The sequence below is a fragment of the Nansenia antarctica genome (genome assembly GCF_963989245.1).
Source record: "Nansenia antarctica genome assembly, chromosome: 2".
Classification (NCBI taxonomy): domain Eukaryota; kingdom Metazoa; phylum Chordata; class Actinopteri; order Argentiniformes; family Microstomatidae; genus Nansenia; species Nansenia antarctica.
This window is the reverse complement of record NC_137675.1, coordinates 10,045,263-10,060,477: the sequence shown is the minus strand read 5'-3', so window position 1 is coordinate 10,060,477 and position 15,215 is coordinate 10,045,263. Positions and strand designations below refer to the sequence as shown.

Genomic DNA, 15,215 nt, shown 5'->3' with positions numbered 1-15,215 from the left:
ACAATTACAGTTTTTCCCAATTGCTAAAACACAAAAGCCAATTCTCTAAACCAAATGACCAGTTCTCTAAACACATTTAATAAAACTAGCTCCCATTTGCCAAAACCATAAACACATTTCACATGAAGACACAATTCACAAAACACAATCCTCCTTTTCTCATAAATCTAAACACATTTTGTCTTGCTAAAACACAAGTTGCAAAAAACTCTGCTCAAATTCTCAAATTAAAGCTCATGTGATGCAAAATGCTTGCCACAGTCAGCAAAATTTGAACACAATGAACACACCTAGCTTCATTCATTAAACATAACGACTCAAAATGTAAGACACTTGTTGCAAATGATTGTGGTGTGTGTGTGTGTGTGTGTGTGTGTGTGTGTGTGTGTGTGTGTGTGTGTGTGTGTGTGTGTGTGTGTGTGTGTGTGGTATAGTTCCATAAATAAAATAAAAAAACATCACACCCTGAACATTGTTTTCAGTGAGTATTGTTGTGTGTAATGGATCCTCTGTAGTGTTTGCATTGAGTTGTGATACAGTACAGTAGTGTACATGTTACGGTACATGTGGGAATACGGTACATGTGGGAAAACTAGGGTTAGGGTTAGGTGCTACGGTTAAGGTTAGGGTTAGGATTAGGGTTAGGGTTAGGGTTAAGGTTAGGGTTAGGGTTAGACATGCCAGCATGTACCAAGTCACCCTAGCACCTAACCCTAACCCTAGTTTCCCCACATGTACCGTATTCCCACATGTACCGTAACATACATACTGTATTTTCTGTAGATTTACATACTGTTCATATGAAACACACAAATCTATGAATGCCCAATACTCTACAGTGATATATTCTGAGCACAGATACTGTAAGGTTTCTAAAAATGTGCTTTGGCAGTTGTGAAAAAAAAGAACATTCTCACACAAACATTGTGTTTTCAGTTGTTTTGTTGTAGTCTGTAATGATGCGTATAGTGTTTACATTTTTGCAGGCTTTGAGCAGCTGTTTTGGTGTGAAAGTTTGAGTTTTGAAGAGAGAAGGTGTGGTTTTGGTTATGTAGCTTTAGAAAAGTGTGTTGTGTTTAGAGTTTTGGGAAAATGGAGGAAAGTTTTGTGAAATGTGTTTTAGCAATTGAGAAAAACTGTAAATAAAATAACCTACGTAACTAAAATTACGAGACTGGCACGCAATCAGTAAACTTGCAAACAGGGCCGCTTTTTAAGGGGGGGCTAGCTGGGGCGGTGGCACAGGGCCTGACGCTTTATTTTATTTTTTTGGTACCCTGGCTGGCGAGGCCCTCCAAAGCGCCAGGCAAGGGACCATATTATTATTTTTGCCTTTAATACATTTCTAAATGTTCACACATGTGATAATCATAGTCAATCATACATCTAAAATCTAGCATACCTGTAGGACAGGGAGATTCTTAGCAACAGAAAAAAGTAATTTCCCCCTATGACACCTTACCTGAAACGTGAAAATAATTTTGGGGCGCGCGTTGACACTTGTTGTGCATAGTGACTGCTTAGTGCAACGGACAAAATGCAGAGGGAACGAGACCGAGGAAGAAAATGTTAATCGGGTGCTGAAAAAAGAAATACAAATAAAAGAAAGGAAGGCTTCAGGGCCTCGCTTAGAGGTTCGTTCGAAACATTTCTAAAAACAAGTGAGGCTCCCGTTAGCACCGAAGAAGCTAACGTTACTGCTAGCACTAGCAATGCTAGTAGTAGCACGGCACAGCCCCCCCTGAGAGGCAAAGATGATGTCTCTGAGGTGGAGGAGGACAACTGCTACACCGGCAGCAGTGGGGCTGCCCAGCCCCAGGTGATGATGGTCAGGAGTGGCGAAGTAGAGGATACGGAGGCGGAAGATGGAGCTACTCAGAGCAGCAGCAGGGCTGAGAGTGATGGAACGCAAGACGAGCCTACGGTGTTAGATATGTCATGTATGATGATCCTGGTAAATTGGCCGGTACATATGGACTCTACAGTTACAGAAGTGATCATTAGAAGAGGTCCCCCAAAGATGAAACCTGGATTTAGTTATCCTAAAAATAATGAGAACAGGAACTTTAGTGAAACTTTATTTCTCCGAAAACTACCAAATGGGGAAAAAATAGAAAGAAAGTGGCTTGTGTACTCTCAAAAACGGGACATGTCTTTTTGCTTTTGCTGTAAGCTTTTCAACATAAAGGATAGGCCTACATGGTGGTGAGTAACATCTCTATTCATGTCAATAATGGCTTGTGCGTATTTAATGTTGGGTATGATGACTGCTTTATCCTAAATCCTAATCCTTTACGAGTATAAAAGGTTTGAAATGAAACAAACATGGTTGTAAACTATCTAAATAAGTAGATATGCTATTGTCTATCAGCACAGCATGTGAGCGCATTTCTTGCAATATATCGGTGCGTGCGTGTCGCGCGGTTATAACAGTAGCCTACATCATTATAAAAGGCCTCGCAAATCTGACTTCGCACAGGGCCTCGCATATCTCCCAAGTGGCCCTGCTTGCAAAAGGTATACAGTATGACCGACCGATCGTGTGATCATCACATTAAACCACCCATCTACAGCAAATAGGATCAGCCAGATACATCAATCCTCATCATTGAACACGTTATACACAAAGCACATTAAATATAGCCTAACCATGCAAACAGCCCATCTCTCCAATTGAAAAAGCAGACGAGAATACAACTAGCAAAACATCACCATGGTGGGTGCCTACACACACACGCACACACACACACACACACGCACACACACGATATTAACTTACCCTGAATTCGCTGCACTACCCTACATTTCCTGCACGCGTAGCAAAACGCGGCGTCCTTTTTCAGAGAATACTCAAGCCAGTCCCTGTTCCAGCTTGAGGCCAATGATTGTTTTTTGCACCAAACATTCTGACTGGATATTTGCTCAAAATAACCTGTTTAGGCTGGTCCATTCCAAGGTCATCCGGCTCCACCACTAATCCAACAGGAACAGTAGTCGTCGGGCCTAACATTCGTCGGTGGGCTAGTAGCTAAACTCACGTTAGTGCTAGTGCTAGTAATAGTCGGGGGGCTAACATTAGCAGCAAGGGTCACGTTGCTAGTAGTAGCAGTCGGGGTGCTACTAGTGTCAGGCCCACAGTCGCTACTGCTGGTGCTATCTCTCTGTCCATTGGGGTTGAGTGCAGCTGCACCTTTCGAGGATTTAATCCACTTTCGTATATCCATCTAGGCAGGCCTAACGTTACTACAAAAAGCACTGACTTTGCTCGACTGAGTCGGCTCACACAGCTGAAATGGCGGTAGCAGCAGCATGCAGTAACGTGCAATATTTCAACTTCTTTTCAAATGATTGGTTGTCACTAGAATCCCTTCCAACAAAATGAAAAACACACTATTGTTTCTCAATTTTAATGTCTTAATTTAACATAAAATATAGAAGATTAATAATATTTTATTTTATTTTTATTTTTATTTTTTATATCTGGCCGCCAGTTGGGGGGGCACCAGCACGTCTGTGGGCGGGCCTGGCCCCCTGAGGCCCGCCCATAGTTACGGGCCTGAAATTAATGCTGTAGCCTTAAGGTGAGAGAGTGTGACTTGTATGAAATAATATAGATGTCATCTATTGTATATCTAGGCAATTAGACTGCTATAGATCGATATGTAGGTTTACAGCCTAATTTACCCAGGCTATCCATCTGTCTTCAGGAGATATTCATTGTTAACATTTGTGATCGGCTAATTGATGATAATGCAAATGTGTTTTTATATTTCATACAGAAACAACAGTATAATCAATACATAACCATAATACAATACAAGTTGAACACCTCTATCCAGAAGAGTAGTTTACACAGACGTATACTGTAAATATAGATAGATATAGATATATATAGATAGATATAGATAAATATATAAAAGACATAACAAAAAAAACAATGACTCTCAAAGATTACAATCAAAGACAGAACATCCGGTTTGTTGTGAAAGAAAGTAATACTACAGAATGTTATGTTCTTTCATTGAGGGAAAATCCATGGTCCCAAAATAATGCCCTTTATCACTCTATATAATAATATAATATATATTAATATATAACAATAATAATAATCATATATAATATAGTTATATATATAAATAATAGTTCATTTATGATCTATTGGCTGACCAGAACCAACCACTGAGCTGCCTTCTCACGGTTTGACATGTCATCTTTCTTCATCTTCCATTCTAAACTAATCTGAAACACTGTATCTGAACCCAGTATTTCCTTACGAAATGAGGAGAGTAGCGTAATGTTGTGGCACTGGCCATGTAATGTAATTAAGAACATGAAAGACATGTCATTTTATAAACATAGCTTTTATTACCAAAATATTTCACCATACAGATTTTCTCATTTTAAATAGCAGTATTGGTTTAGAGTTGTTCAGTGGAAGAATATTCTTTGAGCAGAGAAAACATTGAACATCATATTGAACCATAGTGGACTGTTTGCTGATTAGTGACAATACTGTAACATACAAATACACATTTTGGAATGAAAGGCAGGATACTCCTCTCCTCGATCTCACTCTGTGAGGAACGTGTTGAGAATCACAGAGTGGAAATGAGCACTGGCGTTGAGGAGGCTGGAGAACTCCAAGAAAGCGCTCTGGAAGTCTTCTTGATGGTTACCTGTGACAAGATCGTTGACAGTTAGAAATCCGCATATGTCTACTTATTTTAACTGTTTTTCTATTAATGTGTTCCCAAATAATATGCCCTTAACTTTAAGATTATTTTAGTGCTACAAAGCTTGAAGGAATCTGGACCCTGATCTGATACGATAGTCTTAGTGCCTATAACAACTCACGAGCCACCATAGTCTCGTACATCTCCATGGCAACCTCTGAGAACATGTTTTCCACGGCCTGGATGAAGGACCACTTGTCAGCAGAGGAGGAGAACACCTCACACACCTGCTGCATCATCTTGACGGACCAGTTCATGGAGTACCCGTCCTTCTCACACACCTGAGAGGGGTAACCAGAAATGTCAGTAGCTCAGGCCGGTTCAGGCAGTACCTTCCGTTAAGTGGGCACACAATGGGGGAAATGTGTCTCTTAGGTTAAAAGATACCGGAACCCTAGAGCAGATAATAAAGTTATTTAGCAGCAGTGACTGACCAGTAAGAGGTACACAATGAGTCGTGAGATCTCAATCAGGCGTCCATTGAGGGCCTTGCTGGCCAGCACGCTGCAGCACACGCTGTTCCCACACAGGAACAACAGACGAGCCACATTCTCCATGTGCCATGCCTGGGGGAGGACTGGAGGCCAACAGAACCAGCACAAAACAAAACAACTGTCATTCATACACACAGCATTCACACTTTACATTAACATTTTTGACATTTAGCAGACGCCTTTATCCAAAGCGACTTACAAGCGAAGTACATTTATCGCATGCCCGGTACACACATAAAGATAATCTGGCCGATTTTGGCCCGATTTCCCCCCTTCCGGAGGACAGCAAACGCCCGATTATCGGATGGCTCTAAAGATTATCCTACAAGATTATCCTGTGGTGTGAGGTGTGTTAAGAGTCAATTTCTCCCGACAATCTGCTCGGAAAATGGTCGGGGCCGACGATCGTAAATATTAAACGTGTTCAATATTTACGATCAAAAGTCTTATTGTCTGTGGTCAAAACTGACAACTCCCAAGTCCGATTGTGACGTGGAATGGAATGTAGCCACTCAAGAAGCGAGCTGACTGACCCGTCTTCTTCTTTTCGTTCTTCTGGACTTTATTTTCCCTGTAGCACATGGCTGCCTCTACAGGTCAGTCAGGGTACTACTACCCTGTTCACGCGAGACTCCAGACTGTCGGAGGACAGATCTTTATGCATGTGGTTGTATATTGGAGCACACCACACACAATACGATCAAGACTGTTCAATCCATGATTTTTTATCTTTATGTGTGGGGTCCTTCTCAGATAATCAGAAAATCCTTATATGTGTACCAGGCTTAAGGTAAGTGAATCATCTTTACATCAGTCATCATCGCACCATTTGCTTAGTGAAATCTATAATCCTATGGTAATGGTACATACTGTACGTGTAGACTGACCAGACATACAGTATATACAGTATACAGACAAAATAGTGTAAAAGGTTTGTCTACCATTCCTGGGTGTGTAAAATATAATCATTAAAAGTGGCCAAGTCCTCTGGGCTACTGCAGTTACCTATGAGCTCCTCCAGGATGTCCAGTATGGTGTCGGTGGTCCAATCTTTGGCTTCCAGGTCGCTGTGTAGCAGCAGGATAAAAGGCTTGGCCAGGTCCCACTGGGCCACCCCAGCATACAGCTGCTCCTCCCAGCCTAGCGAACCTGGAAAGAACATTCCCTTACACTACACATACACTTTGCCTTGCAACTCTGGCCAACCAAAAAACAAGCATTTCATTTGTTATTATTAACATTAGAATTTCACCATGTAATTACTAACAAGTGATTTATATACTGTACAAAAGTGCAACCAGTTCTTTTAAGGTAGAAACCGAGAAGGCCCATGTTGTCCCTCTCACCGTCTGGTAGCAGTGGTCCGTAGAGGATGAACAGCAGCCGGGCTTGGCTGACAATGGGCCAGGGTTTCAGGATGCGGGTCAGCCAGAACAGCATGTCCTTGCGGTTCTTCCAGGGGTCCAACAGAACCTGTCTGCAGAACAGACGGATCTGTTGCTCCAACAGCTGACATGAACCTGAGGGAGAAAAAAGACATACGGATCACTCACGTCTCTCACACTCTTTCAATTAGCCTTTCTGTTTGTTTCTCTCTCTCTCTCTCTCTCTCTCTCTCTCTCTCTCTCTCTCTCTCTTATAGGGACAGACACTCACCTGGGTTTCCTGTGACCACTGACATGATTTTCTGGGGTAGATTTGTGAAGTCGCACAGGAAGTTGAAAACTCTGTGACACTCCAGCTCATCCCAGCCGGCTATCAATGTCTGTCAGTCAAACATTAACCATCTCAATACAGGATTCAGCCTTTGTAATGAAATTGTCTGATGTTCTTTGTAACTAGGCTCTCACCTGTAGAAACGCTCCATAGCTGGAGAAGCCTTGGCATTGCACTGATTTAATGCACTCTTCCATCATGAAGCAAGGAACCTGAGTGGGAGGTAACAACTGTGTTAGTCTAAGTAAGGTTAACTAGAAAATAACAATCTATTCAATGTTGTCAACTGTTTGGTTTGTTTAGAAATGTGAGAATGTTTGTAGAGCACACACAGCTAAACATTGCCTCATCTGTCCTCCCTCACCTCTCTGTCTTACCTGTGAAAACTTGCTATATATGAACGTTAGCCTATCCTTTGTTGGCAACAAGAGGGTACATCTCTTGAACAATAAACCTGAAACAATGAGCAAAAACAACAAGAATGTAACATAGTGACTATATTTGCCAACCAGGACCACTTGCTTTCCTCATCGGACCCCCTATGAAAGGAGATAGAAATAATACTTTGGTCTATCTACCTGATAAAGAATTACAGCAGAAATAATGTGGCTCTGAATATTAGTTTATTATAAACATGTGTGTTCTTGGCCAACCAACTAAGTAAAATAAAGGTAAATTAATCAAATAAAGCTGTTGAGGAGCCTCTCACCCAGCGATGTGTAGTGTTCTAGTGAGGACACCTCGATGGAGTGATGAGACCCCTGTACGATGATCCTATTCCTCCAGGTCTGAGTGGAGACATAGCCCATGATGCGGCGACTGATGGCCTTGGACACCATGCTCAACACACTGATCTGCGACACTTTACCACAACAAACAATGAGGCAGGGAGAAACATCTCATTAATTCAGATGCACGTCATTGAAGCTATACATATTTAAGACCATTTAGTACCCTGCCCCTGGTAATGGCTTCAATCAGAATAGTTAAGCCTCATAGATATGTCTCAATAATCATAATTCACCCATCCTGAAAAATGTCCAAAGCAAACAGAACCCACCAGAGAGTCTGTCCAGGATCATCTCAAAGACCTCGGGGGCCAGCTGCTCAAAGAAACAGTCGCTGGCCCGAACCTGACGACACTGACTGCGGGTCATGATGGTCCTGACAGGATACGCCCGGGGTCTGTGGTGATACTTGTGGGTCACCTCCGTGAATTTCGACATAATAACTGGAATACTGTCAAGCCTTTATTGTCCCACAAATAATCTAGAAGCGAAAGGAAATAGCTAGTTAGTTAAACTTGGTGGTTAGCCACAAACTGAATAGTTGCTGGCTAGGATAGCTGCACGAACTAGCTAGCTAGAGCCTTAACCAGCTGAGGAGAATGGCACTTGTCAATAAACCTTTGAAATTGTTGCCTTACTGAGCTTTAAATGCTCCTTCACAAGCTGTTATGTGTTCTGGTAAATATTGACGCCACTGACATGAGACAATATAATATATAAACTATAATATATCTAAACTAAAGTCACAAACAGTTTTACCTCAGCCAGCGAGCCGCTTGTTCGGTTCCTGCTCCCTCGCGAGGACACTTGCTGAACAACAAGGGGTGCGTTCGTAAATACGCTCTGGAAATCTGATCAGCACTCATGGAATGCCTGTTGTCCAATCAAATTACTTGGTCCGTTTATGACGTTGAACCCAGTGTGCGTTCCGGCGCTCTCAGAGCAAATGTACGAACGCACCCAAGGAGCGCTACCGCGAAATACGATCGGCTCGCGCCGTCATCTTGATTGAGAATGTTTATTTTGGTCCCCTATGCAATTCACAATACAGATATAAAAAATAAAAATAAAACAATGTACACAGTCACAATTCATAACACCAGGACCAAAAAGGTGTAGGCTGAAGCCGTGGCTTATTGCGCCTACCCTTGTTACATGTATGCATGTCCCCCCATGAATGCATAATCAAAACATTGAAACTTTTATAAACAAAATGTCACTTACGCATGTCAACAAAAAGTTCAAAAAATACCAAACAAAAACTATATTTAAACCTCTGTTTTATACTTGTTAATCATCTTATTTTTAAATATTTTTAAAAATCCTTTTAGTGTACTACACATTGTCATTTCCTTTTCAAAAGTATTCCATAAATTAACTCCTTTAACTGTTATACATCTTTGTTTTGCATTTGTTCTAATCTTTGTTTTCATAAACATACATATTCCTCTGAGTTCGTAATTACTCTGTCTAACTTGAAATAGTCTCTGGATACAGTCTGGAAGCATCTTATCTTTTACTTTATACATTACTTGTGCCATTTTGAAGTCCACCAATTCTTTAAATTTGAGATCATAGGTGTTTATGAATAATTTGTTAGTTGGTTCTTGATAGGTAGCTCTGTTTATAATTCGTATAGCTCTTTCTGTAGTAAATACATTGGATTTGTGATTGTTTTGTATGTGTTTCCCCACACTTCCACACAGTAAGTTATGTATGGAACTATTAGAGAATGGTACAATATGTGTAATGAATTTGGATTAAGTATGTCTTTCGTTTTATGCAGTATTGCAATAGAATTTGATATTTTAGTCTTTAAGTAGTTTATGTGTGTTTTCCAACATAGTTTGTGGTCTATAACAACTCCCAAAAATGTGTTTTCATAAACTCTTTCAATTTCAACATTATCTATCTTGATTTGTACTTGACTATTAATTTTTCGATTTCCAAATATCATAAGTTTAGTTTTTTCTAAGTTCAACGACAACTTGTTTGTGTCAAACCATCGTTTTATAGTTTTTAGTTCCGTTTCCACTGTATTAAGAAGCTGCCCCAAATCTTTGCCAGAACAAAATAAATTTGTATCATCTGCAAACAAAACAAAATGTAACAACTTGGACACATTGCAAATATCATTGATGTACAAAATAAACAGCTTTGGACCCAGCACTGAACCTTGTGGGACCCCCATGTGACCCTTAGCAGTTCAGATTTATCATTGTTTATTTGTACATACTGGTGTCTATTATCAAGATAGTTTCTAATCCATAAATTTGCTATCCCTCTAATTCCATATCTATCAAGTTTTCTTATTAATAATCTATGATCAATAGTATCAAATGCCTTCTTTAGATCTATGAATATCCCTACAGTATAATCTTTACTTTCGATTTTTGTGGATATTTTTTCAATCAATTCCATCACTGCCATTGTAGTGGATCAATTTGCTCTAAATCCAAATTGATGGTCACTCCCTGAACACCATGATTTGAATAGGTGGGTAGACCCTAATGCAAGTAACATTAACCTTTGGTGAATAACATCAATTCAGCAAAAATAAAAAGGTGGGTCAAACTGTGTTTACTTGGGTTTAGGAGCTTCTCTGCTCTGCCACAGTGGCATGTAGGGGATGGGAAGGATTGTCCATGATGGCCAGGAATTTGGTCCCATTGGCCACCTCCTCCATAGTGTCCAGGGTGACACAGAGGACAGAACCAGCTTTCCTAATAAGCTTGTTCAGCCTCTTGGGTGTCACCGTCCTTGATTACTGTGACTCTGTCACTCACATCGCCATTCCCTCAATTGCTTGTCCATTGAATCGAATCTCAAAAATGTTGGAATTGTCTCAAACATGACACTTTATTCAACAAGTATGCATTAATTAGGCCTTTTCATGTTAGGTGGGATTTGAACCCGGGTCTCGGATGATCGCAAACCACCTCCACCAACCAGCAGATGGCGCTTGGAAATGCCTGTTAGAGTTTGACCTATCTCCGGCAATGACAGTTTCCTGCTAGGAAGCTGAGAAGGGGGCTGAACCAGGGGGCTGAGCCGTGGAGCTGTGCCTCCTGTGTTAGGTGCGTGTCCTGTAGGGCAGAACCCGAACGCACTCCCAAAGCAGGATATGTGCTGAACGGATCAGGGCTACGTTGGAAACTGGTCGGAAGACGGACTGGGACTGGCAGACTGACTTCAATGATCTACGGATGTCGCAGACGTAAAACGGGTAAGATATCGCAGACAGTGTCTATTATTTGGAGAGCGACGACTAGCGAAAGTTCGATTTGAGAAGTGAATTATTTGCGACTGTTGACGAACTAGTCCGCTCAATGGCAACTGTCCCGAGAAGGTTGTCAGGTCGACCCCCCACAGCGCTGTTCTGTCAGTCCGAACCTTAACCCAAAACATTGTCACATGTTTACCAACCCGTATGCGTTCATGTGGCTTATTGCCAAACATGACATTATTGATGTCTGTGTGACAGTTGGTGTTTTATTTAAAAACTTCTTTACAGAGTGGAAATGAGTAGAGAGGCCAACAGCGGGGCGCCAGGAGGACCGGGGTCCAAAAAGCCAAGTTCAACGGGACCGGCCAGGGAGAATGGACCGGGTGGTCCCACCGGCCCGGACGGCAAGGCGAACCCGATCTATGCCCCCCTGGTGGAGGAAGAGCCGCAGTCAGCCGTCACCGACGCCACTCAAATGTGGCTTAAATTTGCCAAGACGTTCATGATTATCTTCCCCATTTATGTGTTGGGATACTTCGAGTTCAGCTTCAGTTGGGTGCTGATCGGGCTCGCCGTGTTCTTCTGGTGGAGGAAAAACCAAGGAGGTAAAAACACCAGACTCCACCGTGCCCTGGCCTTCCTGGAACACGAAGAGAAAACGGTCAGACAAAGTTTGCCGACGTCAGAGTTGCCACCGTGGGTGAGTTATATTCCCCTGGCTGCAACGTAATAAAACACATTTCTGGATACTTTGTTACAGTGGTGATCAACGGTTGAATAGGGCTGTAGGTCATGTCAGTTTGTAAACAAGGATTTTCCAACCATAACACAGTGACAGAAGGTACATCTATTTACCTAGACAGATATATACATCCCTTCAATCTGACTGAGCCTCTTGCCACGATTGCTTAGGTCAGTCAGGTAAGTAATAGAAACACACTTGAAGTGGGCCATTATCTTCCCCAAATTCCCCCTGTTGACATCACACATGCAGTGGCATGTCCCGGGTCAGGGTCCAGGTCAGAGTTCACCAGTAGGGTCAGACGTTGCTCATCCATACTGAAGCAGAGGAGGCAGAATACTGGAGCCTGTCCTCTGATGTCTGCCTCCACCAGCCTCTGCTGTACTGAAGCTATTGCTTAAAGATATGGAATAACTTCAACATGAATGTCTACTGTAGGTGCTAATTTCAAATAAACGTCATAGTCATTATTAAAGGCGTGCTACATGCTTTATAGACATTCAATGAAGCCATCCATGGCCGACACAGGACTGACAGGACAAGTCACCCTTAGTCGGGGAAATAAAAAAACATACAGACACTACTTAGACACTTAAGTCAGGGTTGTATGTAATGAATATGCAACAAATACCCTGTAGCATCTAGCTCTGTGGAGTGCACCAGAGTTCTGTGGCACGGTCAAAACCTTTCGTCAGAGTCAGTATAGGTAGGTGAGTGGATTGTTTTACATGTTTGTTAACTGGGGACAATGGTGTTATATTCAGCCCCGAAGCTGTTGACATTATTGGGGTAAAGACCTTGAATATCCCTGTGTTACCTGATACTCCCCTCACACCTTTATTTTGATGCCAAGCACAGAACAATGCAACATTTCATGGAAAGAAATTCACTGACCATGTGACTAGTACAAAATAGCGAATAGAAAGGTCAGTCACTCACTCACCCATATACCTTTGAAGACTTCACACCGACTTGACTTCAAAGTCTTTGGAGACTCGACTTCATGCCGATTTGACTTCAAAGTCTTTGAACGCATGACTTCACAAGTTACATGCCTTAGTCCCTGGCCTTTTGGATGAAGGCTGTTGATTACGGTATATTATCCAAACATCCAGATCGTTCTGTGTGGGGTCTTTATAGTCTTTACCATAATACTGGACCCGGCCTTTTAGTCACGCGGGTCGAGGTTGTTGTTTTGTGTTTAGACGGTCGGCCCATCACCCTCTTTTACATTTTCACTTTCTATTCCTGTCTGCTGGCCTGGACTCTGGACAGGCCCTGTCAGGATAAGGAGGGAGGCAGTGGAGGCTGCAGCTCTAAATCAGGGGAGGCTGGTGGAGGTAGAAATCGGAGAATAGGGTCATTGGAATGCAATGGGGAACGTTATCAAACACATTTGACAAAATAGGTAGCCTGTAGTCAGAGTCGGCACATGATGATGAATCAGGTTTTCTTCTCTTTTTGAATGAATAGCATCTTATCTGTCCCTGAAGCAGTGGAGAGTGCAGCTCTAAGCCTACATGACACAAGCTGACTGGCTAGCATACCTGACTGGCTAGCATACCTGACTGGCTAGCATACCTGACTGGCTAGCATACTGTACCTGTCTGGCTAGCATACCTGACTGGCTAGCATACTGTACCTGTCTGGCTAGCATACCTGACTGGCTAGCATACTGTACCTGTCTGGCTAGCATACCTGACTGGCTAGCATACTGTACCTGTCTGGCTAGCATACCTGGCTGGCTAGCATACAGTATACAGGATACAATGTCATTAAATGCTTTAGGTAAGAAACTCTGCAACAGTCAAACAATGTCAACATCAATTTGCAATGCAATAATAATAACAAAAGGAGGAAACAATAATAATAGCAAAAAGAATGGCAATAGCATACAGTGTAAAATGTCACAGATAGCAGCACGCACCATGAGTAAGTACCTGGCTGCTTAGCATACCTTTGTGGTAGCCTACCTGGCTTGTTAGCATATCTGGCATTCTCTCTAGGTAGTCATTACAGATGGCTAAACCCTTAACACCATAGATTGAATAGGTGGGTACACCCGTCCCTAATCCAAATAATGACCTAGCAAAACAGGTGGGCTAACCTTAGAGTGCACCAGAGATTTGTGACAAAAGATAAACGGGTGGCACATGATGAGGAATCTGGTTTTGTTTTCTCTTTTTGAATGACGAGCATCTTATCTGTCCTTGCGTTGACGTTTGCAAATCAGTTGAATGACATTATTTTGCCCACGTTTCCTCCATATCCCCCATATACTGAGTGGAATGGAGCTGATTAGGAATCACTCTCTCGTGATTCGTCAGACTTTGAGGTCCTATTGGCCTAACGGTAGATGTTTGTGTCTTCCACACGTCAGCGTTCCACACACCTAGGAGACCTACGTTCAAAACCCAACCGTCACACCAGCCAGCCTATGAGGCTAATTGTTGTTGTTGCTTTTACCATTGTTGTAAACGTATTGTTCACCTGTTCTGACCTCATCAGTGTGCGAGACAGTTCCCCAACTACACTGAGTGAAATCAAGCCAAAAAAGGATTCCTTTTATAAAGCCTTTATTTAAATGGAATAGCATATCTTGATAGAAAATTATTAGAAACATCAACTATTCAGTCCACGGAGATTACAATGACACTAGATCTCCACTGTACATCAGAGGAGGCTGGTGGAGGGAGGGCGGGCTCGTTGTAATGATATCAAACACGTGATACCATTCCTTATTCCATTCCATGCATGACAATGAGGCCGTCCTCCGATTCCTACCTCCACCAGCCTCCCCGGCTCTGTAGGTCGTTCTGAGAATGATGACGATGGCCTGATTAGCATCATTCTACTAGGGGGTAGGAGGACGCTGAACGATACGATTGGCTGACTTGCAGGAGGATTCGACTGACTTCCTGGCTGGCAGCCAACCGCGGAGCTTCCTGCTCTTTATCATCAGAGAGCGTAGCAGACACATTAGTGCTGTGAGGATGTCCTGTCATCAGCAGTGGTAGATAGCTGACAGGGCCACACCCGGTCCAACGAGGCTGTGTTGTTCACAGGGGTTAAACTTTCAAGGCCGGTTTCACAGGGCTTGAACCTAGTCCTGGACTAAATCACACTTTCAATGTAAAATCTCCATTGAAGATGCTTTTTAGACTAGGATGACTAGCCTTAAGCCTTGTCTGTGAAACCGACTCCCAAGAGATTTGCAGAGATATTTAGATCAATTGGAATGGAATGAGCTGAACCCATTGACTCTATTGTCCCTGACACAAGAATAGTTTCTATTTCTATTTCTATTTGAGCATTGTTCCCGCACCCTCTTAAAAGAAGCTCCTGTCTTAGCCTATCGTAGATGAGGAGAACACACAGTGTGACCTGACAGGCTAGTTCTGATGGGAATACAGTAAGGTTGGTGGGAACCTGGCCTATATCTTGCCCTCTGCTTTGTCCTGATATTTTGAGGCTGTATAATACCTACCTCTACACTGCAGGTGTTGACATTTTACT

The 15,215-nt window shown here is 42.4% G+C and overlaps 2 protein-coding genes across 2 annotated transcripts in view; one reads left to right on the top strand and one right to left on the bottom strand.

The window, feature by feature from the left end:
* Positions 1–4,569: 4,569 nt before the first annotated feature.
* On the bottom strand, positions 4,570–8,169 carry LOC308149774 (F-box only protein 47-like; the record flags this gene model as incomplete). The annotated part of the gene is made up of 10 exons (XM_080522664.1): positions 4,570–4,676; positions 4,855–5,014; positions 5,168–5,310; positions 6,233–6,367; positions 6,574–6,747; positions 6,884–6,992; positions 7,078–7,155; positions 7,321–7,397; positions 7,653–7,805; positions 8,004–8,169. 10 exons carry the CDS (start codon positions 8,167–8,169, stop codon positions 4,570–4,572), a joined length of 1,302 nt encoding a protein of 433 aa, XP_080378790.1.
* A 2,662-nt stretch (positions 8,170–10,831) lies between these two features.
* Positions 10,832–15,215, top strand: part of esyt2a (extended synaptotagmin-like protein 2a) — a 46,515-nt gene continuing 42,131 nt past the window's right edge. The window contains exons 1-2 of the mRNA XM_080523670.1: positions 10,832–10,957; positions 11,246–11,657. Coding sequence (XP_080379796.1) covers positions 11,253–11,657 — 405 coding nt within the window. The 5' untranslated portion in view covers positions 10,832–10,957; positions 11,246–11,252. The remainder of the gene's footprint in view (positions 10,958–11,245; positions 11,658–15,215) is intronic.